We start from the raw sequence: 24,488 nt of genomic DNA on the forward strand, positions 1-24,488 counted from the left end.
CTCTCTCGCATCAGGTTTTCATAATAATAACAATGACAACATGTTATAGATTTAGTAATATTTATGAATTAAATGTTAGGCTTCGCAAATAAGTGGCTTTTTTCTGGCACATCATAGCTATTAATTACAATTATTGTAAAATCCGTATTCTGCTTATATTGGTCAAACTTAACCACCCCCCCCCCCCCCGACACCCCCCATAAAATCTAAATATCTCAAAAACCTGATGCTAGAAAAATAGGTAAACCAGTTTTAAAATCAATTTCAGAAATATATTTAAGGACACTTAAAGCCATCTCTGATTCAAATTCGTGTTGACTGTTGTCTTCCACCGTTTCCCTAAGAATCACCCTCCTTCAGCCACCATGAACTGTGTTTTATTAAAAACAGCCATTTAAAAAAAAAATCTCAATAGGTCCGCCTCTAAGCTTCTTTGTACTCAAGTCAAGTCAACAGTATTTATAGAGCACTTTCCAACAGCCATCGCTGCATACAAAGTGCTGTACATGGAGCAATTTAACATGCACAATAAACAGTAAGACAAATCGGTAATAACACCTAAACCAGAGTTGTTATATCAAGATGCAGAGTGGTATTGGATATTTGGGGGGGAAAACAATCCATGCGTTGAGCATAACTGTACAACATACGATTACGGCAGCAATGTAAAAGTAAAATTATGAGAGGAAATAGTGAAGTCATGTGAATAATGTCATGAGAATGAGTATGAGTAATGATAATGCTGCAGTTCAAGAAGTTGTCCAAGTTTTCTTTTTCAGGAAAAACGTTGTATGTAGGTAGGAAGGAAGAAAAAAACCCCCACAAAAATATAAACACAAGTCACAGCAACTAACAGCCATAGTCTGTCTCTTGAGACCTGTCATGTTTTTTTTGATCGGGACACTCTCTTAGTTGCGTTAAATATTTGTTAAAAGCACTTGCAGTTACATGATAAAAGAAACCCAAGAATTTCTAAATTATTGCTTCAGTCTTTGTGAGAAAACCTAATACAGCTAGATTTATTTCTTGTAATAGCATGACTGCTTCATTCTTCTCACATTATGACTTAGTTCTTATAAACCAAAAAAAAAAAAGAATGTAAAGCTGTACCGTCAAACCATACGGTGTAAATTAGGAATATCATGATTTTTCAAAGCGCATTTAAAAAAAAATGCTGAAACTGTTCCTGAACTATTTGCATCTCATATATAAAGATTCTTCCATTGTTGCAGCTCCTCAAAAAGTGACGGCATTTTCTAGAAGAGACATATTGTGCTGTCAGGACACAGCTTGTGGCTGTCAAAGCCGTCCCAGAGAGACTGTCGTGGTGCCCTAATAAAGAATATGATGACAAAGGAAGGGAGAAACAAATGCTTGCTGTGGTAAATGATAAACACACTTGGTTAAAAAAAAAAGTTTTTACAAGCTCAATTTGACCATGATCGGTTCACCTGTTAACTAGCATATTTTTTATGTAATGTTTGCTCCAATGTTTGCTGTCAACTCAAACCAGCTTGCAGTCACAGATGTTTGACTATAATTAAGTTAACACCCCCACCCAGAGCAAATCTATTTAAGCAAAAGAAAAAAAAATAGCAAAGAGGACATGCAGCCAACATCCTCTCTGAGACACATTTAAGTCTGTCTTAATTCCTGCACAGAACAAAACAGTCCATAGTTGAATGGAAAGTCAATAATAAATAGACCATTTGATGTACAGCAGATCCACAAAAATCAGTCCAATGCATGTGCCATGTTCGCTTTCTTTGTCGCCCTGTGAGAAAGGTTCGTCCAAGACGTGTCAAACTGTCCATTTTCAGCAGGGTGCCACGAAAACAATTCAAAGGTTCGACTTGGGTCCAGAATTGACTGGGATGGCCCTGAGCTCAGTCCGCATGCACAAGTACTCGCCGATGACCGCCATCAACGCCATGCAGGCCAAGTTGACGAGCCACCACGACAGCGAGGAGGGAAAGCGAGCATTATAGATCCAACAGATGATCAAATGGAAGAAGTGCACCGTGACGGTGAAGTCCAGGCACTGCTTGCCCCGGCGGATGAAGAACCACAAGCCCAGAGCACTGCAGGAATGATACGTTCATTAATTTATACTAAACACACAGAAACACGGCAGGTATTGTGTTGATCATTTTGACTTTTAATACAACTGCAGACACAACCGCCACCAACCAATGCATTTGTAAAGATAATATTAGTTTTCACTGACTTTCAGCTTTAATTTGAGGGTATTTACATCCAAATCAGGTGAACGGTGGTAGGAATTACAATAGTTTGTATATTTGCCCCACACCTTTTAAGAGACCCAAGCAATGGGACAAATTAGCAATTATGGCTGGGTGTGAATGTTTGGAGGTGCTCGGAGGGAGTGTCGGCCCACACTGACATCCCCGCTTATGTCAAACTGCTCCTGGGCTGCTGTGGTTACATACATAGTTTACAGCCACCACAATCTGAATTTGTGAGTGCATGTATCCATTGTGGGCGCTTTTAGTTTGTTAGAGAAAACCGGCATTTGAATCTGATGCATTCATATTCTTATTGAATATCTGATTTAATATCTAAACTGACTGATGCAAACAAAGTCACTCAAGTTGACTTTTGACTGAATGGGCAACTCCGCAGGGGCCCAAGTGCATCACTGTGTCCGGTTTGAGGCCTATTACCACTCCCCGGACCCCCAACAAATCTCTGCATTCACTTTACAATGTCTTGATATTAAAGCTGAATGTCGATTCAAAATCTGTTGTAATGGTGTATTAAAAAGTTCCCATTCATTTGTGTTTATCATCCATGTGTAAGTGTTAGTCAGTTTAGTTGTTATAAAGCCTCACCAGGTAAGAGAGTTCAGAACGAACGCCATCATTGAGAGCCTGCCCAGTATCGATGCAAAACCAAGGAGCTAACAAACAAATAACAGTGTCACTAGGTGTACAAACTTGGCATAAAATATAACAATTACTATTCTGGGTTAAAATGAAGGCCTGCACTCACTTCATGGCTGAAGATCTGGTCCAGTGAGCAATGTGTTGGTACAAGACAGTCCACTCCTGCCAACCACAAGCCGAGAAAGCTGTAGTAGATGCATTGCATCAACACAATTTGAAACACAATGAGGACAGGGTCCCAGATGTAGCTTCGGAAGTGGCTACCCATTGTGGACTCAAAATGCAAATCCAAAGGAAGATGTTAGCTGGCCCAGCTGTTAACAGATATGCCATTCACGGTGTGTCAATTGCAGCATCTGAAGAAGAAGAAGAAAAAAACAGGTCTCAAATAACAGACCTCATGCTGTCATTCCTTTTTAACCCAATCATAACTCTTAAAACAAAATGTGTTCTCCTGCCTCAAAAATTAATGTGGCACTGCCTCTTTTAAGTTGAATTCAACGCATTTGACTCTCCCTTTTTTCTCTTGTCCATGGGGAGACGTACGCTGTCTCCATATAATGACAAGGAGGATCTTGTTTTCTGCTGTTTTCGCCAGGGTTTGAGATTGAGACCATTAAACTAGAGCTGTCAGTTTAGCGCGTTTTTATTGCCATTAATTTAAATGAATTTTAACAGGATTAAATTTTTTCTCGCGAGATTAACGCGGCACACGTCACAAGCGGATGTTACGTTGCTCTATAAATACACCAGAAACAAAACAACAAGCGCCCTGCAGAAGTCCACGCCCTTGTCTGTTTTGCCAGCCAATGCAGCGCGAGACACTGAGAACGGATACTTAAAGAGTTTATGAATGGAAAGTTTACTTTTAAAAAGTTGCCAGATTGCTCCACTGACAAGACCAAAGTTACCTGTTCTTCTCTCTGTGTGTATCATACAGGTATACGATGTATGCCACTGACGCGATTGTTACTTGTTTGGAACTATTTTGTGTGGAAGGTTACAGCGTTCCGTGTCCATATAAATAGAGCGGGTGAAGCTTCTCTGTGTTCGTCTGACAGTGAGCTACAATGCTAGCGACCTAGCGAAAGTAAAATGTCTCCAGTGTTGTCATCGAACCAAGTGTAGTCATTCGAAATGAGGTCTACACAAAACCGTAGAGAGACTTCCGTGCAAGAAGGACCAACACAATCAACATAGCCTGACTGTGCCCCCCCCCCCCACACACACTTTCAGAATGGTTTGCCCCTGCAGCACGGGGGAAGTGCGTGTGCTTGTTTGTAAGGCCGGCTGTTTCGAATACAGCGGCACATAATGAACACTGGTGTCCGGTGTCTCGTTATTCTTCAACAAACATACAGAAACAGACTGCTGTGTTGAAAGCAAACTTGAGAAAAATGAAGTATGCAACCATGGTTTAAATCCACTATAGGCTGAGTACTAGTGTACCTGAGATGTGCACTTTATAATGTTATATTGCTCTGTTTTGATTTCATAAAAAAAGCTGTTAAAGCAGCTGTTGTGTGACAAAATATTTTTTTCACCGTTATTGATGGACAGTAATATTGTGTGAGAGATTATGTGTGAATAACTGCACCAAGTGAAAAATGTTTATGTAAAATTCAAAATCGAAATTGTTATTTCAGTAAATATTTGCATTTGGCACATAGAAAACTGATTCATGATTCCATGTTGATGAGAGCATTAAAATGGCGGAAAAATAGGACCAAAAAAAAGGAAATTCAGAAACGATTAAAAAAATGTGAGTAATCACGATTAATTTTTTTGTTCATTTGAGTTAATTATGACAGTTGCATTTTTAATTAGATTAAATATTTTAATCGTTTGACAGCTCTACATTAAACGCAACCAGCACTAGAAATCTTGCTGTGCGTCATCAATACTGTATTCTCAAACACATATACTAGCATAACGATGCCTGTGTCCATGAAATAAAATCTAACCTAATAACGTAAGAAACCGGGACTCAGTGCGAAAAGGTTCTCTTCATATCCTGTTCAAAAAGGTTCGAGATTGAAACACCGTTTGATATAACAAAAAAATTGTCAATTGCGACGGCCAAACACTCGAAATAAAATTATTGTGCGGACAACAACGAAGCTAACCAAATGGTAATTAAACGCGTTCAACGGTTAGCCAATGCTATACAATCTACGAACACACACTAAATACAATACACATTTAAAATAATAAAACGCAATGCAAAATACAACGCGAGTGTGTGACTTCCAGTTCACCCCGGTTTAGCCGTACTGTGAGGGCAAGTTACAACGGCTATTTAAAATGAGAAAAATCGGAACCTCTTAATAAAAAAAAGAGAGAGCAAGAAACATAGCAGACCTGACCACTGAAGCTGAAATAGATGAACGACTAAAATAATCCAATCATTTGGTTATTACGCCCATTATAAACTTGCTAAAATCCAGGCCTCTATTCCTACTAGACAAGTCCAAAACACCAGTCAAGTCATAACTTTGAACCGGAAACATCCTTGAGCCGGAAAAAGATGGGGTTAAGTGCGAGCTTTCAAAATAAAACACCACGAGCCAACAGGCCTCCTCGTAAATTACAGTACACTATTTGTCTTACTGTTAAATGTTAAATTGTTCCATGTACAGCACTTTGTATGCAGCGATGGCTGTTTGAAAGTGCTCTATAAATACTATTGACTTGACTTGACTTGACGTGACGATTTCCGGATAATATGACATTATCGCTAGAGGGCAAAATAAATAATTATAATTTTAATTTGACTATTTTTGGTTTCTGTTTATTTGCAGAATGCTTAAAAGTACTGTACTCTGTAGCCATGAAATACGTCTAGACAAGAGGTGAACATTGACACGTTTACACTAATTACTAGCTCACTACAGAGAGAATTTGTTTTGCACAACTTACATCTATAAGTGTTTGTTTGTTTCTTTGTTTGTTTTTTAATACAGTAGACAGACAGATTTCTACATGGAGACGTTGCAGGAGTAAGAAAAAAATAATAATACAATACTTTCTGATGGACCATCCTCTCCAGAATCCGTTTACCAGTGAGACTGAGGAGCTAGTTAGAACACACCCTTCAGTCCCCCTTCCTAAAAAGGGGTTCTACCACAGCGGTCTGCCACTCCAGAGGTACTGTGCCCAGTGTCCACATGATGGTTTAGAGCTGTATCAACCAGGACAGTTCCACACCGTCCAGAGCCTATAGGAACTCTGGGAGGATCCATCCACCCCCAGTACCACCGAGTAACTTTTTAACCATTTTGGTAACCTTAAAGTCCAAGATTTAAGAGCCAGCCACAGAGACCCCAGACTCTCCTACTCCATGGGAAGGCGTGTCAATGGAATTGAAGAGAATTTCAAAGTTTCTTCCCACCGACTCACAATATCCCCAAATAACCCTTCGGTCATTTCCAGGATATTATTGTTTACACACTGGGGGAAGAACACAAATTTCATTATCGCCAATACATTATTGTATTTCAACATATTCTTCATGTTATGCAATAGTTATGTTTAAATGTTAATGGTAATTCTCTAAATTTGGCCATTCTGTCATTTGTCGTATGTGATTTGTCTTTTGAATTTATTTTGCTAATTGTCTGCTCAAATTTTTAGAATGGGTGTGTGTGAGATTTACACTAAGCTGAACACTGAACAGATACCGGTTTCCCCACTATAAATTACTCTGACATGTTAAAGCAGGTTTTGCATATTTCTCTTACTGGCAAGTGTAATCTCAGATGCAAAACAGTCAGGATTTAAGCTGAATTTTGCTGATGAACCTGGCAAAACATCTGGACCAAATCAACTCTGTTGAATACTATCAAGGTAAGCCTTTGTGCATTATCCAATACATTTTTGGTTTTGGTTTAGATTTTTTGCACGCAAACGAAATCCAGCATGCCTTAATGTGGTATTTGCAATAGTGCAACCGAACAGTATTGCCAATAAACATACAACAGACCTCTGCATACTCAAGGTTCGATGTACAGTACTTGGAGTCACCTATTTGCACCTTTTCCCACCCCACTATTTAACTTTTTAATATTAACGCCACCCCCCCCCCCCCCCCTTGTTATGGAAAACCTTTATTGGTTGTTATCCTCGCTTATGCAAGAATAAGATACTGTATATACCAATACATATATATATATATATATATATATATATATATATATATATATATATATATATATACACACACACACACACACACACACACACACACACACACACACACATGGGTTCATTTATTAGCACTTCTACTCAATGAATAGTAGGCAATAGGTAATAGGTATACATGTGTCGTCTGCACTTTATTGCATTCCTTGAAAAGTGGTTATAAAACCAGATATCTTCAATTGTGTGGTTTGTATAAAACATGTATTTTATAAATAAATGCAGAAAAGAGCCCAGTAATGTCATTTTAGGCCTCTGTACGGTATCAGGATATATATACTGTACATTGGTATTTTCATCAGCATAAGAAGATTTACCATTCATGGGGTTCATGTATGAATTCTACTGAAGGAGGCATGATAACATAAGAACAGGTAATGGACAACGTGTCAAATCGGTAATATTTTGAAATTGGAAAACATCACTAGCTTACTTCCTGATTAAACATTATCTTTTTTTCTTTGACTGCACAGAGTTAAGGGTCAAGGTTCATTTCAAACCATGGAGCATATTAACCCTCCAGTCATTTCAACATATTATTGTTAACGCAGTGAGCGTGTGGAAAGCAGTTCAAAGATATCACAGGATCGTTTCTTGTTTCTCCACTGATGTCCATTTCCAGGACAGACTAAGCATAATGATTGGGACTCAGGTGCGAATGGCAGTATACCGGCATCTCATAGGAAATCAGCTGACTCTGCGTGTTTGCCTACACAGGAAACCTTGCTGGTTGCATAGTGCTGTAGGTAAGAAAAATAGCAATAGCGTACTGTAAAAATGTTGGTGTTGTGTGTCACACATATCATCTTGGCACAGACATTTAATATTCAGGATTGCTTGAGATAAATTCCAAGCCGTGGGTTTTAGATATATTTTGAGTTCAGGTTCTTCTTGATTTCTATGTTTGGGCTGCTTCTAACTGCAGATGACACGTGCCGCTGAGTGGACTGTTTCGCATTGTTATATGGACCCTGTTGTGAACCCTGACTGGGATACACAAATGGCCAATGCCAAAGTTTCTGCGAAATGTCTTTTTGTTCAATCTCAAGTGAAATCAACCGTTACTCTGGAAACCTGGAGAGAACTTTTTCTGTTGCTCATAATCGTCTTTCACATTTCCTTATATTGACACCATGTGTATGAAAACAGGTTCTTGGACTTGAATTGAATTGTACCTTATTTACTATTTTCACATGGTAACTGCAATGAGATGGCAACAAGTCCAGGGTCTACACTGCCTCTCACCCAATGTCAGCAGGGATAGGCTTGACTCACGCTTAGAGCAATTTACCCAGTAAAATCGGACCCCTGAGGTACTCCTTATATCATGGCTATTTGATCAGATTGGCCATGGTCACAAAACTACAAATGGTCACAAAAACATTCCTTTCCGTCTAATAAGGCCTGGACCAGTTCGTACAGACTCTCTGAACATTACACACTTATCTCCACCAGCGATGCATTCGAGGACCAGTACCAGTCCAGCTCCTGCGCTGACAGTCACTCCAGCCCGCGGCCTTGTGGATGATCCAATAAGCATAAAGGCAGGTTTCATGCCACCAAACCACCCGGTGACATTGTGCGCACAAATGCGCAGTGAGAATGGTGACCTGTGGGAGGCTTTTGGCCACTATAACACCAGTGCAGATGGCACTGTCAACCGTGAGTCATGTGCTCACACATGCTTTTCATTGACAATGCATCACATTTGTGTAAACTTTCTTTTTCAACCGAAACATGCTTAAACACATGATTGGCATTGCTTTGGATTCTTAAATTAATGTTTACAGAATTACACAAACCACAACCTTGTGAATGCACTTGCTTTCAAAAATTGTATATTATGGCTGATGCACATTTTTTGACTAAAATGTCAAATTTGATGTCAGACATGATTTCCCCGTGAGACATGAGACATGACACGTTGCTATTTGTGATCTTCTGTCGAGCTTCTACTGCCCTTCTTTCTTGTGCCTTCAACAGTTGCTCGGGATCATTCTGTGGGTGGCTCGTATTTGGGATGTGAGCCAATGGGTCTCTTCTGGGCCCTGCAGCCAGGTCCTGATGAAAGGGATGGTTTAAGGCAGGTGCACAAAAATACATATCTCATTTGAAGTGGTCTCGCATTGTGTTCCTAGCTTCATGTAGTGCCACAATCTCATGTCATTATAATAAACATTTTCACAAAACTTTGCCGGGTGGCGCATAGGCTAAGAAATTGCTGTCTTGGTTAGATCACGATCTGATTCCGGTAATTTAATTTCACCATTTGAGTGAATTTTGCATCAAGTGAACTGTGCACCTCCCATCTGTTCATCAGTTTCCATTAGCTATAAAGTAGCAGATGGACAACGAAGACAAACACGATCCTCCCAAGATTTCTTATTCTTTTAATAATTTGGTTGAGGCTGAGGTCAACACACTGCAGTTCTCTATGACAATCTCGTTTTTTTTGTGTGTAAACATTTAACACTGCTAGAAGTGGAAATCAAAACCTTTGAAATGAAGTGTTTATATTAATTGTTTTCAGGTTTCTTTTTGTCATATTCATTTATCAGGTATTTTGACTTGTTGTCCACAGGACTATCAAGACCTCGTGACAAACTGGTATTGTGACCAGGAATGGGTAGAAAATGACATTATTCTTTTTTTTTGCAAAGATTGCGAAAGAAGAATGTCGAGACTCCATTCATCGTGGACATTTCTTTACTGGAAGGTCATGTGACTCCCAGAGAGCGAGAGAACGCTGAGTTGGCTGTTGCAACCACTGAGCGCTGGTACATGGCACCAGGTGTTCAAAGAATAGACATTCGCCAAAATGGAGTTGTGGGAACGTTATTCTTACCACCGGGTGAGCACAAATGTGATCACAAATGTTCCTCTTTCAAGTGTCTTTCCTCTAATCTTGTTGCATTGTCTTGGTAGGGCCGGGCAGGTTTCCAGCCGTGCTGGACTTATGGGGTATGGGTGGAGGACTTGTGGAGTACCGCTCATCCCTGACTGCATCCAGGGGCTTTGCCAGCTTCACCATCGCCTACATGGAACACAAGGATCTGACAGTCCAACTTGATATTAACAGTACAGATGCATATATGAAGGCAAGATGTACCTAAGTTAGGTGGCGGGAGGGGTTCAAAGAACCAGTAGGCTATGAGAAAGGAAGGTTCCCTGTTGAGCAAGGGTAACAAATAGGTCACTTTATTATGACTAAAACCGTGCTCATATCGTTTTATTTAAGTACTTACTTCTTAATTTGGTTTTCATTTTGCCAACATATCAATGGATAACTTGTTTGAAATCACAAGTTAGCAAAAATAAATAAAATACTGACAAGCATCAACGTATTTAACTACATACATGTTTAAGAATTTTTGGTCACACACAAAAAATTTTTTTTCGATGATCTTTTTGATCACTTAATTTTGAGCTAAAAGTGAAGGTTCTTTTTTCTGTTTATAAAAATAATTTGGCACACTGGATGGAAATCACTTCAATTAATTTATTCCACCTTTGAGACTTCATTAAGCACTGCACCATCCAGAAAAATCCTAAACTTGAATTTTGATCATACAACAGCCTTTTAAGTGTGCTGCATATGCCCGCCAGTAACATTTGAAAATGATGCCACAACATAATGGAACTTCATTCATGAAATGAACAATGTCATCTAACGTTTCATTCCCCCCCACCCCCGCCCCTTTTGTTCAGAAAGCAATTGATATCCTTCGAGATCATCCTCAGATCTGTGGCGATCGAATTGGCATCATTGGTCTCTGCTACGGAGTCTACCTGACCCTCCGAATAGCCACACTCTCTGATGCAAATGTACGTCGCACAGTTGTGTACAGTATACCGTATTTGAAAGTGTGGAAATTGCTTCTTGAACTTGCAAAGTCAAACATGTGCATGAATGCAAATCTAACATTATGTTTCTCGTGCGCTGTGTAGTACGGTACATCAGCCACCATTAGTTTTAGGCCCACTTTAAATAGTGTCCATTCATCATGATGCAACGTTGGAAATGAGAAACCCGTTGGTGACGATGTTGTTTGCCTTGTATTCAAAATGTCACTTTTTTTCCAGCTATCCTGTTTGGTTTGTGTAAATGGCTCAGCCGGAAGCAACGTTGCGCTCACACAAACCTTTTGCAAACCTCAAGCATCAGAAAGGTATTTAAAAAAACAGTTTACAGTTTCGGGTGGGTGTAGAAACACACTGTTGCTGGTCGAGGTTAGAAATCTTGTGTCTTGTCACGAAATAAAACGTTTCCAAATTATCTGTTGTTTTCTCTTACATTTATTTTCAGTGACCAAAGACTTTGGCCACGGGATGAGGCAGGTTATCTCAGTTTTAAGAAACTGGGTTCACCCAAAAACTTCTCTCCTGGGACCCAAGTGAAGGTGATGTGAAGACCATCTAGGTAAATTGTAAACCAGAGAAAAAAATACTGTGAATGTGTCTGATCCTTGCAGATAGAGAACCTGGCCTGTCCATTGCTGTACATTTTGGGTGAAGATGACCAAAATTTTCCAAGTACTGAGAATGCAAACCTGGTACAAAAATATGAGTTAACCTCTTCTCAGTCGGTGTGGCTGCACATTTCAAGTTAATGCAGCTCCAATTTTGTGCTTTTCAGATTGAAGATATCCTGAAAACAGCTGGTAAATCCCACCTGTATACCTGTTTGTCATATCCTGGCGCCGGCCACCTGATCGAACCACCATACACACCACACTCAAGAATGTCTGTGTGGAGAATCAAACCAGAAAAAAGTGAGATCTCCGACAAACGATATGGTTAACCATAATTATATTTTTCAGCCTGTAAAAGGCTGTGAAAGTGAATGATTTGATCTGACTTCTGAAAGTCACATCTGAATATATGGGCAGACAAAGTTGATGGAAATTTCGGTTCATCCAATTATTTTTTTCTCTGGGGGCATTAGACAGTGACACAACAACTTAATTGAACGGTAGTCATTTGGTCAGACTGTTAAATATACCTGCATGTCATCTGCATAGTCATGATAGTCAACATTACAGTGCCGAAGATTTCGACCTAAGTGAAACATGAACAAAAGGGGTCCGAGCATGGACTCTTGAGGGACCCCTTATAATTCTCGAGCATGTGAATTAATAACCAGACACTCAACCGCAATACCATGTGTCTTTCTGTGTACGGTCGAAATATCTAGTATTTCAAAATATCTATCTGTTTCTCTTGCAGTGCTCGCGTTGTGGGGGGGTCATACTGTAACCCATGCTGCTGCACAGGAAGATGCTTGGAAGGAAATCCTGAAATTTTTGGACAAGAATCTGAGGGCGTGAACATGAGTGTTATGTAATAAATACAAAGTTGCCCTTGCCACAGATTCACCAAAAAGGAAGGTGATGTTCAGTCGTGATGACAATGAATGAATCTCGAATGATGTACAGGGGGAAGTGGGGAAAAATTAACCAGTCAAGAAACAACTGTACTCTTTTATGTTGTGACTGTTAGTGTCCTAGTATTTACAAGTTAACTCCTCAGGTCTTTTCACTGGTCGTGTTATCACAGCTTTAGTTACAAATGTTGAATTGTGAATGATATAGATTTTGATGAAACCTTTTAACCTTGATTCTCATTTAACGAAATAGCTAACTAACCTATCATCAGGTCTAGGATTTAATCAGACCCTGAAGACAAAGTTCGGAAACATCAGAGAGACAAGAAGAGGCAAGCAGAGTTGTCTTTCTTGCAAGGAATGCGCCCCGAGACATGTCTCGGTTTACAATTTCGGAATAGCTCTGCAGCTAGCTAAGATGTGGAAACCGTTACAGTCCCTGGACAGCTCTGAAGAAACCGTATTTGTCTCTTTGTATTTATTAAAGTATGTCTCTGATACACGATCTTCGAAGCGGGTGTGGGCGAGCGTTTCAGAACAGCAAGGAATTCTCCAAATGGAACACACAGATCATTCCCGAAGTGGTTGGAGGGGTCAGTGGTCCGTGATCGCAGCCATTGACGACCCACAGTATGACATCCTGGGGTTGATGTTATCTTCTTAAGTAGAAGTTAATTTTATCAGAGGCCGTTAACTTCATCAAAGTGTGTTAACTTCAAAGCTGCTAACAGGAGCCTACAGACCTCCCCAAATGGACAAACCACTCAGAGTAAACTTATCTCATAGTAAATGGGTTCTTTGCAAGATAACACTTCTAAGCAAATGTTTTGTAAATGTAATCATACTAAATACTGTATAACCTATGCACATATGTTCTAACACTTAGTACACACAGCTGTCATGATGATGTGCTGAACTGCAATTCTAAAAACCCAATTCCAATGACGCTGGGAGATTGTGTTATACATAAATAAATCCAGAATACAATGATTTGCAAATTGTGTTCAACCTATATTAAACCATTGTTTTTATGGCTCCAAAATGTTACAAAAAAGTTTGGAGAGGTGGCAAAAAAGATGGAGAAAGTTGAGGAATGCTCATCAAACACCTGTTAAGAATATCCCATAGGAAACTGGGAACACGTGTGTGCTATGATTGAGTATAAAAGGAGCTTCCTGAATTGTTTAGTATTCACAAGCAAAGATGGGGCAAGATTCAGCTCTCTGTGGACAACTGCGGGAAAAAATAGTCAAACAGTTTAAGGAACATCTCCAGTCCATAGTATCGTCAAAATCAGTTTGAACCTCACATGTGTTTTCTTTGTAGTGGATTCAATTAAATATAGGTTGAACATGATTTACAAATCATTCAATTCTGTTTTTATTTAAGTTAAACACAATACCCCAACTTCATAGGAATTGGGTTTGCACACCACCTAATACTATAACCACAATAACAAACACATCACTCAAAATGATCATTATTATTTTTGTAAGGGGGATATTTGCTCCAGCTCTTATACTGGATCGTTATATTATGCAAGTGGTCATAATGTTACAGGTGGTCGGTGAATATTTCTTGGGAGATTTCAATTTAGAAAGGTCCTTTCGCAATATATTCTCAGGTTATGAGCTCCACATTCATCAACCCACGACTGGGTGTGGCGAGGTAAATATTTTTCACATTTGCCATGCTGGCGAATGGCCAATTTGTCTATCAATTTATCCCCGAGCTCGACCTGCGTCAAAATCCCTGGCTACAAAAGTGTGTGAGTAACACTGGTCAATTGCACATTTTGATCTGAGATAGCTTGACGTGTCCCGAAATGTATTTATGATAATGACTTGAAAACGTTTTTACTTTTTTTTTCCCAGCACATAAGATTTTTAAGATATTTTCATTTTTCGTTTTTAAAGTTGACCCATAAAAGCTTGTGCAAAAAGGATTTTAATATATCATTAATAAATAGAAATTGAGAAGATCACACACGTGTGTTTTTTCAATTTCATGTGCCATCTGCAAATCCCCATATGAACGCAGACCTGACATCAGATACAATGTGCATAAATGTATATCTTCAGAAATTCGGATGAACTAAAAGAGTCTGCTGTAAAGGCCTGGAAAAGCATTTCAAATGGAGAAATGGAGGCTTTTGATCTCTTCTGAATTGAACCACAGTATGGAAATAAATTTCCTTTTGTGTCAATATTCTAATTTATTAAGACGCACCTGCAGCGAGCGATTTCTTGTTGAAAGAAGCTGGAAGGTCTGATTTGCACTTGTAAACATCACACGCCCCAGTTTCCCGATTCCTTGTGGTCACCTGGACGAGAAAGCGCCACAGCCCGCCTTCCTGCCCTTACGTCAAGAAGGTGGAATAAAGCAAAAAATTAAATCTAAAAGTCACATCAAATTCTCCATCATTCTCTCATTTGGACTCAGTGAGCCTGTAGAAACCAGTTTGAGGATATCACTGTAATGCTTCTTGTTTCTTCACGGATGTCCATTTCCTTTGTGATGTTTGGAACTCAAATGCGAGCGGGAGCATACCGGCATCTCATAGGAAAGCAACTGACTCCACATGTTGACCTACACAGGAAAACTTGTTGGTTGCATAGTACTGTAGGTAAGAGAAATACCAAATGTGTACAGTAAAAATGTTTGTCTTGTGTGCCATGCACATAATAAATAACTAAAGACATTTAATATTCATTATTGGTAGTGAGACAGTACAAGTCTCAGGTTTCAGATAAGTTTAAGTTCAGGTTGTTCTTGATTTCTTAATTTGCACTGCTCCTGATCACATGCGGCTGAGTTGACAATTTAATATTTTTGCTGTACTGTATTTGGACGATGTTATACATTTTTAATGGGATATACAAATCGCCAATGCCATAATTTTTGCTGATAATTGAAACCAACTCTTACTGCAGAAACGTGGCGAGATCCTCTCCGACACCACGTTCATGTAAACATGTTCTTGGACTTGAATTGATTTGTAATTCCCAATACAAAACAACTTTCTTCAAAAACATGGACCCAATTCTAATTGGTCTGTTGGGTCGGTTTGCTGTTGATGCCAAAAGAGCATCTGACTTTCACAAAGCAAAGAACTGGTTTTTGGTGTGTTTACTTTTTCCCAAGGATATTAGAGATAAATCAAAGAGGAAATTGATAATGATGACAAGAGAAATACAACAATAGCTTCTTTCGTAAATCACTACTTTCAAAGACATTTGCCAAATACATCTTTGATTGACGCTTACAGAATTTTACCCATTAAAAACACTTTTTGGATATCAGCCGTGAATTGTCAAAGGGCTTTTTAAGACCATTGTTTGGTACACACTCTCTGAACATGGCACACTTTTCTCCACCAGCAAAGATTTTGACACAAGGGTAACATGTACAGGTGGAAGAAAAGCGGTCTAAGCATGGACCCTTGAGGTACCCCATCTATCATAGGCATTTGATCAAATTCCAAACTTCCAATGGTACTTTCCTCCAAATAAGGCATGGACCAGTTTGTACAGACTCTCTGAGAATTACACAGTTGTCACCACCAGCAATGCGATGGAGGATCAATACCAGTCCAGCTCCTGCGCTGACAGCCACTCCAGCTCGCGGCCTAGTGGATGAGCCAATCAGCATAAAGGCAGGTTTTATGCCATCGCAGTATCCGGTTACATTGTGCGCACAAATGCGCAGTGAGGAAGGTGACCTGTGGGAGGCTTTTGGCCACTATAAGACCAGTGCAGATGGCACCGTCAACCGTGAGTCATGTTCTCACACATACTCTTCATTGACAGTATATCGCATTTGTGTAAAATGTCTTTTAATACTGAAACATGCTCACACACATGATGTGCATAGCTTTAGATTCTTAAATAAATGCATAGTGAATTGTTCAACAGTTGCACGGGATCATTCTGTGGGTGGCTCGTATTTGGGATGTGAGCCAATGGGTCTCTTCTGGGCGCTGCAGCCAGCTCCTGGAGGAAGAGATGGTTTAAGGCAGGTGCACAAAAATACATATCACATTTGTCATGGTCTTGTATTGTGTTCTTAGCTTCTTGTGCTGCCACATCCTCACGGTGACGACAGAGTTGTACTGCCACTAGCTGTCGACTGAAAGGAACATCACAATGCCTCAAGGCTTAGACACCTCACTTGTTTTCCGGGTTTGGTCATTTGACAGGCGCGCACATGATGTTTATATTTATTATTTATATATTAATTTAACATTGCTAGAAGTCGAATTCAAATTGTGTCCTCAAACCTTTGCACATCGCTGTATGATTTTGCCTCAGCGTATGTTAATTGTGTTGAGTTTCTTTTAGTGATGAATCAATCGTTTTTTTTTCATTTATCAAGTATTTTTGATCTGTGGTCCACAGGACTATCAAGACCTCGTGATAAACTGGTATTGCGACCAGGAATGGGTAGAAAATGACACAATTATTCTTTTTTTTTTTTTTGCAAAGATTGCAAAAGAAGAATGTCGAGACTCCATTCATCGTGGACATTTCTTTACTGGAAGGTCATGTGACTCCCAAAGAGAGAGAGAATACTGAGTTGGCTGTTGCAACCACTGAGCGCTGGTACATGGCACCAGGTGTTCAAAGAGTAGACATTCGCCAAAACGGAGTTGTCGGAACGTTATTCTTACCACCGGGTGAGCACAAATGTGATTACAAATTTTACTCTTTTAAGTGTCTTTCCTCTAATCTTGTTGCTCTGTCTTGGCAGGCCCGGGCAGGTTTCCAGCCGTGCTGGACTTATGGGGTATGGGTGGAGGACTAGTGGAGTACCGCTCATCCCTGACTGCATCCAGGGGCTTTGCCAGCTTCACCATCGCCTACATGGAACACAAGGATCTGACAGTCCAACTTGATATTAACAGTACAGATGCATATATGAAGGCAAGATGTACCTAAGTTAGGTGGCGGGAGGGGTTCAAAGTGTGAGAAAAAAAGGCTTCCTTTAGAGCAGGGGTGTCAAACCTTCATCGCGGGTCATATCATAACTGAAACCACACTGGTGGTACAGGGACCAAACACTGTATATAGTGGATGTGGTACCCTATAGTCACAGAAATGTGACATTGTTGCATTGGATGTCGCGCAAAAATATTTTTTAGGGCCAATTAAGTGAAAAAGGGGAAAGGCACACTGTTTGCAGATTAAGATGATACAGTATGTATTTCTCTCTCTCTCTCTCTCTCTCTCTCTCTCTCTCTCTCTCTTTCTCTATACATAAATGTATGAAATGATCATTTTTACAACAGCATGCTGCACATGACCACCATTGACATTTCAAAATGACACCACAAGTTTACAGAATTTCACTTATTTTACTACCTTAACCAGAGTGTATTTTGTTTACTTGTTTTTTTTCCTCCAGAAAGCAATTGATATCCTTCGAGATCATCCTCAAATCTGTGGCGATCGAATTGGTGTCATTAGTCTCTGCTACGGAGTCTACCTGAGCCTCCGAACGGCCACACTCGCTGATGTAAATGTACGTCACACAGTAATGTACAGTTGCGCACTTAGTTCACCATTTCCGTAAATTCAAATCGAACATGTTTCTCATGCGCTGTGTGGCATGGTCCGCCATCATCAGTTTTAGGCCCAATTTAAATAGCACACATTCATCAAGATGCAATCTCAGCAATGAGAAATCAGCCATTGACTATGTTGTTTGCCTAATATTAAAAACTTGACTCTCTTCTCCAGCCATCCTGTTTGGTTTGTATCAATGGGATGGCAGGAAGCAATATAGAGATCATCCAAACCTTTTGCAAGCCTCAACCATCAGAAAGGTATTTGGGATGTAGTTTACAGTTTAAGTCGCAGAAACCCACCGTTGTTGCTTAGGGTTGTTGATTCATGGACTCTCAAGATGACCTTTCCCAAATGATCTGACATTTTCCTTAAAATCCCTATTTTCAGTGACCAGAAATGTTGGCCACGCAATACGGCAGGCTATATCTGTTTTAAGGACATGAGTTTGCCCCAAAACTACTCCCCTGGGACCCAAGTGAAGGTGATGTGAAGACTATCTTGGTAATTTGGAAATCATATTAAAAATAAATAAATATTAAAATGTGTCCCATCCTTGCAGATAGAGAACCTGGCCTGTCCATTGCTGTACATTTTGGGTGAAGACGACCAAGCTTTAAGCAGCACAGAGAATTCAAACCTTGTACATATTTGCCTACTTCCTCACAGTACGTAGATTTGTGTGCACATGAGTGCAGCTCAGTTTTTGTGCTTTTCAGATTGAAGATGTCCTGAAAACAGCTAGTAAATCCCACCTGTATACCCGTTTGTCATATCCTGGCGCCGGCCACCTGATTGAACCTCCGTACGCACCACACACAAGAATGGCTTTTTGGAGAGTCAAACCAGAAAAACGTGAGATCTCCAAATTGCTATTTGGTTTCGCACAATTATTTTCAAGCGGTGCATTAACAATCAGACACTCGATTGCAATGCCACAGGTGTCTTTCCATGTACGTGAGTCTAAGATCAAAATAACTGACTGCTGCCCTGTTGTGTTCCCCTGCAGTCCCTACTCTGTGGGGGGGCAACATCGTTAGCCATGCTGCTGCACAGGAAGAATCTTGGAGGGAAATCCTGAAATTTTTGGACAAAAATCTGAGGGCGTGAACTTTCCATCTGATGTTGCCTAAATTATATAGAATAATATATAAAATATAATAATAATGATATGCTTTTGGCTAAACTCTAGGATGCTTTGTTAACTCATGGGTGTCTTCTTATAGTGAGTCAAGCATGTCCAACTTGCTTAGCTTTGAATTGATTGATTCCGGCATAGAAGCATTCGCTTCCATGACACCACCCGGCTCACTCATACTCTCCGGTGAAGGTTGTTGGGATCTGGGATTTTTCTTGGGCACAGGTTTCTGCATCTTCAGTAGGTTAGAGGGCTTGGGCAGTGAAGACCTCTGTGGTTTTGATGACATGGACCACATCACGATGGCCGTGACGACGGAACTGCAGAGAATCCCAGAAGAATTCTTCCAGGAGTACAGGAAGACATGGCAGGGAGTCAAACCAAGTTAAGTTCTTTTAGTTGAAGAGCAAGTGATGGCTTTTGTCTTTGAATATACAATATTGTAGTGACCCACTGGCAATTGCTGTTGGGGCAAAGTGGGTGGTGCCCCTCAAGATGGTTATTATGGTAGATTTTGAGTTCAAGCCTTATAGCCAAATCGTCAACCACTCTGAACATAGCATGAGAAATAATCAAAATGATCTTTGATATAGAAATTAAGTGGGAATTCTCCTTTTGACAATTATTTTCCCAAAAATTGCTTGCAAATTCTTGCAGAGAAGTATAGAAATAAAGTGTTGCATATAGACATCTGTTTCCTACCTTTAAATCATTGTTCATAATTATTGTGAGAGACCATTAACATGATCGGCCGCGACATGTGGGGGTACTGGTCACATATACAAACTTTTCTACGGTACTGTATTAATTTGAGACGTATTTGCAAACATTTCTAATTGACACGCTCGCTGGAAAATCGGATTTGTACCGTTTCCTGTTTGCTGTGAATGTCTTACTTCACTTACTTCCGGGTTGCCTGGATGTGAACGAACCACGCCCCGCCTTCCTGCATCTGACGTCAAGAATCAGGAGCGCAGCTCGAAAAAAATTACCAATAACGAATTCAAACGTCAAATTCACATCAAATTATCCGCGATTCGGTGCCCGTGGGACGGTGAAAAGTTTTTTTGACCAAGCAGGAAAAGACGAGACAACAAGAAGGCAGCGTTTCAAAAGCGTTTTTGGTAAGTGATTACATTCCTTTGCTGCCCGTGTGAACCAAAATTATGCTAACGTTACACTTCCTAGCCGCCCTGACAGATGTAATTGTTGGACAACGATTACTCATTATCGGTCATCAAACTGAGTGAACGTCAGAAGGACGAATAACTTTTTCAGTTTCTTCTGTTGACGTCTTAAGAAAACATAACGCCAACTCTCTATTTTATTATTTATTCATCTATCTGTATCACCTTGGTGTCACGCACTGTCTCCGTTATTTCGGCTTATCACTATGGGGTGACATTTAAGATTTGATGTGAACGGGTTGCTTTCCAAAAATATATCCATCTTATTTATTACATAGTGATTTGAAATCTCATAAACAACATGTCGCAAGTTCGATAGTACCACCTACAAACAGGTGACATATTTGCTCAACAGTCAGTATTTTCTATTCGGAGAAACAGTTTCACAATACTCGATAAATGATAGCAATTGTCGTTATTATATTTCATGTCTGTAATTCTATGAATGTTGTAGTGTGAATTTTTCAAGGAATAAACTTGACCTTGAAAGTGGTCGATGCTGACCTTGGTAGAGATGTTTGGGACCTGTTCCTCAGAAAGGTGATTCCTGATTAAAGATTATCAAGGCTGCGGGGCGGGGTTAACTATACAGTTCCATTTGAGTAGTCTTAAAATAATTGTTTATTGACTACAATTAATGTACAAAGAACCCTCTGGATTCTTGACGAACCCCTTTGAACACATCGGACTAATAATAATACATCACATTTGTAAGCGCCTTTCACAACACTCAAGGACACTGTACAGCCAAGACCAATAGTAAAACACAGATAAAATAATAAAGAAAGATTTAAGGCGGGTAGGCAAGTCTAAAGTGAATCATACGAGAACTGAAGCAAAACTTCCTTGAGGAAATTATGTAAATCCAATCATCGATTCCATATACCACAAATTTTGAACAAAAAATGACATTTATAGAGAATATCTATTGCTAAACATTTCTGAAACATTGTGAATTACTAAACATGTAAAAATTATGAAAACGGATAAATGAACCTTCACTGAAAAGGTGATGACCTTTAAAAGACTGCGAGAAAAATCACCTGGCTCTGGATGGGGATTTTCCTCAGATGTGCCTCGGCTTAATGAAGGTTCGGAAACATTGCCTTCGAGATTGGTGGCAAATTTAGCGATGCAATGACCCACATCCTTCCATCGCAACACCCCGCTTCCCCACATGCTCTGTATTCATTTGCTGCTATAATTAGCCCAGCATATTAGCCCCACGTCACACTTTCCAGCTCTGTTTTGACTAAAAATCTCCTCAGTGAGATCCAGACATGGCCGGGCTGCTGAGGCTGCTGCTGCAGGTGTCGGAGAAAGCCGCCAATGTGGCTCGCGTCTGCAGGCAAGAGGCAGCCCTCTTCCAGCTCCTGGTCCAAGAAAAGACCGGAGATGATAAGAATAAGAAGTTTGTGCAGGACTTCAAGACGCTTGCGGATGTTGTGATTCAGGAGGTGATCCGGCATGATGTTGGCGCTCAGGTATGGAGGTGGCCTCCACTCGGGAATGATGCCAGGGTGACCAATTTGTGCTTTTGTTCCTCTCATTGATGTGCTCTGTCTGTGTGTTCAGTTCCCTGAGATGGTCGGCTTCATCCACGGAGAAGAATCCAACAAGTTTGAAAATGGACTTGGTAATTTTCGAGAGTAGTGATTCTCAAAGTCTGGCGCGAGAACCAATGGTGGTACGCGAAGAAATCACCAAATAAAATCTACGGACTCTGCATGTGGTTGAATATATTTTCAAACAACAATTTGTACTTATTTTTATGACATTTTCAATCATTCATTAATTTTCTTTATTCGTAAAAAGAGTATTTAGGTAACTTTTAAGACGTGTTGCAGTACATCCAGGAGTATTTACATAATTTAAGAGGATATAGCTAAATTTAAGAGAGTAAAATTACTTTTAGGGAAGGTTTCAGTAGACTTGAGAGTATTCTTTTTGGGAGTATTCCTGCGGGTTAAAGAATAATTCAAAAATGTAAGACTTGTGGATGTGTCCAATGACTGAAGCCTCACTTGGTCTGCCTCGCAGGTGAGAGTGTGACTGTAACCGTGCGCGGCACCGAGGAGGAGACTGCAGCGCTTCTGGCCGCGGTGCTGGACGGCAACCTGACGGCGGCGGCGCTCCTGGCACGGGCCATCCACCAAGACCCGGCCACGGTCGACACCAGTGCGGACGGACTAACGGTACCGCTCAGCCCTTCCGAGCTCGGCATCTGGATAGACCCCATCGGTGAGCGCTTAGTCTTCAACGCTGCGGCCATGCGGAACGTCAACATGGGCTTGAGGTGTTTGTCTGGTTGATTCAGATGCCACCAGCCAGTACATAGAAGGCCGCGAGGAGGTGGTGGAGGAGGGTCACCTGTCGCCTTCAGGTCTGCATTGTGCCCTTGTCCTCATCGGGGTTTACCTCCGCAGCACAGGCGAGCCCGTCATGGGTGTCATCAACCAGCCGTTCAACCACAAAGAACCTGCAGGTGGAAGGTGAGCTGCATGACTGTTGTACTTATTGCATAAAACCACAAAGTATGCAAGTATGAAAAGAAATAGAAGGTGTTCATTTCTTAGCTGGACAGTTGTGAGGCAGAAATGTTTGTAGTTGAGTTAGAGGAATTCTTTTCTTTGCATAGCCCCTGAAATACAAAAATTGAATGCGATGAACTGACTAATAATTACAGAGTACATAAAACAAATCTGATTGACATCTCATCAATTGCTTTTTGAATAATAGTTTTGAATTTTGTAGATGCTTTGTCAACATCCTGCATGTCGGTTCTTGTCGAAAGCTTTAATCGAAGACAGCATGATTCATTTCGCAACATTTGTCATCTTACGCCAGATGTAATGTCACTGAATAATATTCTGACTCAATCGTTTGTTTCCAGCTGGCAGGGGAAGCTCTTCTGGGGCGTTTCCTACGGCGACCTCAACGTGTGCTCAGTGTCACAGCCCAAAAGTGGACCCGAAGGACGTCGGGCACCGTCTGTGGTGCTCAGCTCCAGCGAGAAGCAGGTGGTGAAAGACACTCTGGCCTCCCTGTGCGGACCAGAAAAACTGATGTACGCCTCAGGAGCCGGCTACAAAATATTGTGCGTCATTCAGGGCCTGGCCGACGCCTACGTCCTCTCCGAAGGAAGCACCTTTAAATGGGACTCCTGTGCACCTCACGCGCTGCTCCGAGCCCTCGGAGGGGGTGTGGTAGACCTGACAAAGAGTTTAAAGTGCAGTTCTGAGGCGAAGGTAGAACTTACCTATCACCAGCCTTGCGCTGAGGGTAAAGGCGCTGACCGCTGGGCCAACTACGGGGGCCTGGTGGCTTATGGAGACTGTTCCCAGCTAAGCAGCATCATCGGGGCACTGAGAGGAAAGCTGTAGTGTATTTGGTGTCTATATCACACTCAGATCTATTGTAGAGAAAGGTCTGGTGATGTTATTTTAATATACACAACGTGACTGTATTTTTAACCAAATAAGTAAATGAGTATTCACTTGGGTGAATATTGAATGTTTTATGTTCGTAAGACTGAAGTTTTCCTTTTAATTACGTCTTCCACTGGATCGTGTTAAAAAAAAAGTCTCTTGATAGTGTGAGGAGCGGAAAGACGATGTGGCCTCAAGAAGAGCAGGAGTCCGACCTGTAACTCTGGAAAGTCTCGTTTCATTGTTGATCAGAACTGTCAGATTCTATAAATATGTCAAGTGAATGGAGCTGTGTGCAGTCATGCGCACCTCTCCAACATCTCCTTGTAAGGAGACCCTGCAATCACCGAAGCCAACTTCCTTCCTTTAACTGGTCATCCAAACAATGAGCCATTTGTAGTACAGCATGTTTGACCGACAATATGTATGTATAATGATTTTATGTTGCCGATATATGCATTGTGAACAGTCTATGCGTGCGTGCATACAAACCAGGGCAAAAATGTTGCATTGAGGAAATTATCTTTACTTTAAAAACCAAAGAAAGCAGGGGAAACTTACCCAAGAGTGATCTCTTCAAATGGTCTGCCAGCCAGGGAACAAAAGCCCCTGATGATTGTCAGATAAAATTTGTACAATATTTCTGCATATTCTGTTTGAAAACATTAAAAGAAAAGAAAACATC

General features: G+C 40.6%; 4 protein-coding genes across 8 annotated transcripts; 3 read left to right on the plus strand and 1 right to left on the minus strand.

The window, feature by feature from the left end:
- Window positions 1-361: 361 nt before the first annotated feature.
- sys1 (SYS1 golgi trafficking protein) lies at window positions 362-5,435 on the minus strand. 2 transcript variants are annotated; one of them, XM_052075563.1, is made up of 4 exons: window positions 5,273-5,435; window positions 3,013-3,262; window positions 2,853-2,920; window positions 362-2,081 (listed from the first exon to the last, which is right to left on the minus strand). In XM_052075563.1, the coding sequence occupies exons 2-4, from the start codon at window positions 3,172-3,174 to the stop codon at window positions 1,841-1,843; spliced, it is 471 nt and encodes a 156-aa protein (XP_051931523.1). In that variant the 5' UTR covers window positions 3,175-3,262; window positions 5,273-5,435; the 3' UTR covers window positions 362-1,840. The 2 variants fall into 2 exon arrangements, with proteins under 2 accessions (XP_051931523.1, XP_051931522.1); XM_052075562.1 differs by having other exon boundaries at window positions 5,268-5,431.
- A 1,154-nt stretch (window positions 5,436-6,589) lies between these two features.
- On the plus strand, window positions 6,590-12,720 carry LOC127607342 (peroxisomal succinyl-coenzyme A thioesterase-like). Of its 4 annotated transcripts, none has more exons than XM_052075543.1 (13): window positions 6,593-6,752; window positions 7,355-7,477; window positions 7,726-7,849; window positions 8,559-8,765; window positions 9,087-9,186; window positions 9,764-9,954; window positions 10,029-10,201; window positions 10,812-10,928; window positions 11,187-11,272; window positions 11,410-11,503; window positions 11,576-11,656; window positions 11,740-11,875; window positions 12,330-12,720. In XM_052075543.1, exons 3-13 carry the CDS (start codon window positions 7,741-7,743, stop codon window positions 12,428-12,430), a joined length of 1,395 nt encoding a protein of 464 aa, XP_051931503.1. In that variant the 5' UTR covers window positions 6,593-6,752; window positions 7,355-7,477; window positions 7,726-7,740; the 3' UTR covers window positions 12,431-12,720. The 4 variants fall into 4 exon arrangements, with proteins under 4 accessions (XP_051931505.1, XP_051931503.1, XP_051931504.1 ...); XM_052075544.1 differs by having other exon boundaries at window positions 7,731-7,849; XM_052075545.1 differs by lacking the exon at window positions 7,355-7,477 and having other exon boundaries at window positions 6,590-6,752.
- A 2,164-nt stretch (window positions 12,721-14,884) lies between these two features.
- Window positions 14,885-19,377, plus strand: LOC127607350 (bile acid-CoA:amino acid N-acyltransferase-like). Its single transcript, XM_052075566.1, has 11 exons — window positions 14,885-15,112; window positions 16,053-16,259; window positions 16,401-16,500; window positions 16,971-17,161; window positions 17,236-17,408; window positions 17,890-18,006; window positions 18,225-18,310; window positions 18,441-18,534; window positions 18,613-18,693; window positions 18,770-18,905; window positions 19,060-19,377. Exons 1-11 carry the CDS (start codon window positions 14,965-14,967, stop codon window positions 19,158-19,160), a joined length of 1,434 nt encoding a protein of 477 aa, XP_051931526.1. The 5' UTR covers window positions 14,885-14,964; the 3' UTR covers window positions 19,161-19,377.
- Window positions 19,378-20,125: 748 nt separating this feature from the next.
- Window positions 20,126-24,484, plus strand: inpp1 (inositol polyphosphate-1-phosphatase). The gene is made up of 6 exons (XM_052075559.1): window positions 20,126-20,312; window positions 21,644-21,859; window positions 21,951-22,011; window positions 22,416-22,616; window positions 22,693-22,867; window positions 23,269-24,484. The coding sequence occupies exons 2-6, from the start codon at window positions 21,656-21,658 to the stop codon at window positions 23,756-23,758; spliced, it is 1,131 nt and encodes a 376-aa protein (XP_051931519.1). The 5' UTR covers window positions 20,126-20,312; window positions 21,644-21,655; the 3' UTR covers window positions 23,759-24,484.
- The last annotated feature ends 4 nt before the right edge of the window (window positions 24,485-24,488 follow it).

Source organism: Hippocampus zosterae, chromosome 9, assembly GCF_025434085.1.
Source record: "Hippocampus zosterae strain Florida chromosome 9, ASM2543408v3, whole genome shotgun sequence".
Lineage (NCBI taxonomy): Eukaryota > Metazoa > Chordata > Actinopteri > Syngnathiformes > Syngnathidae > Hippocampus > Hippocampus zosterae.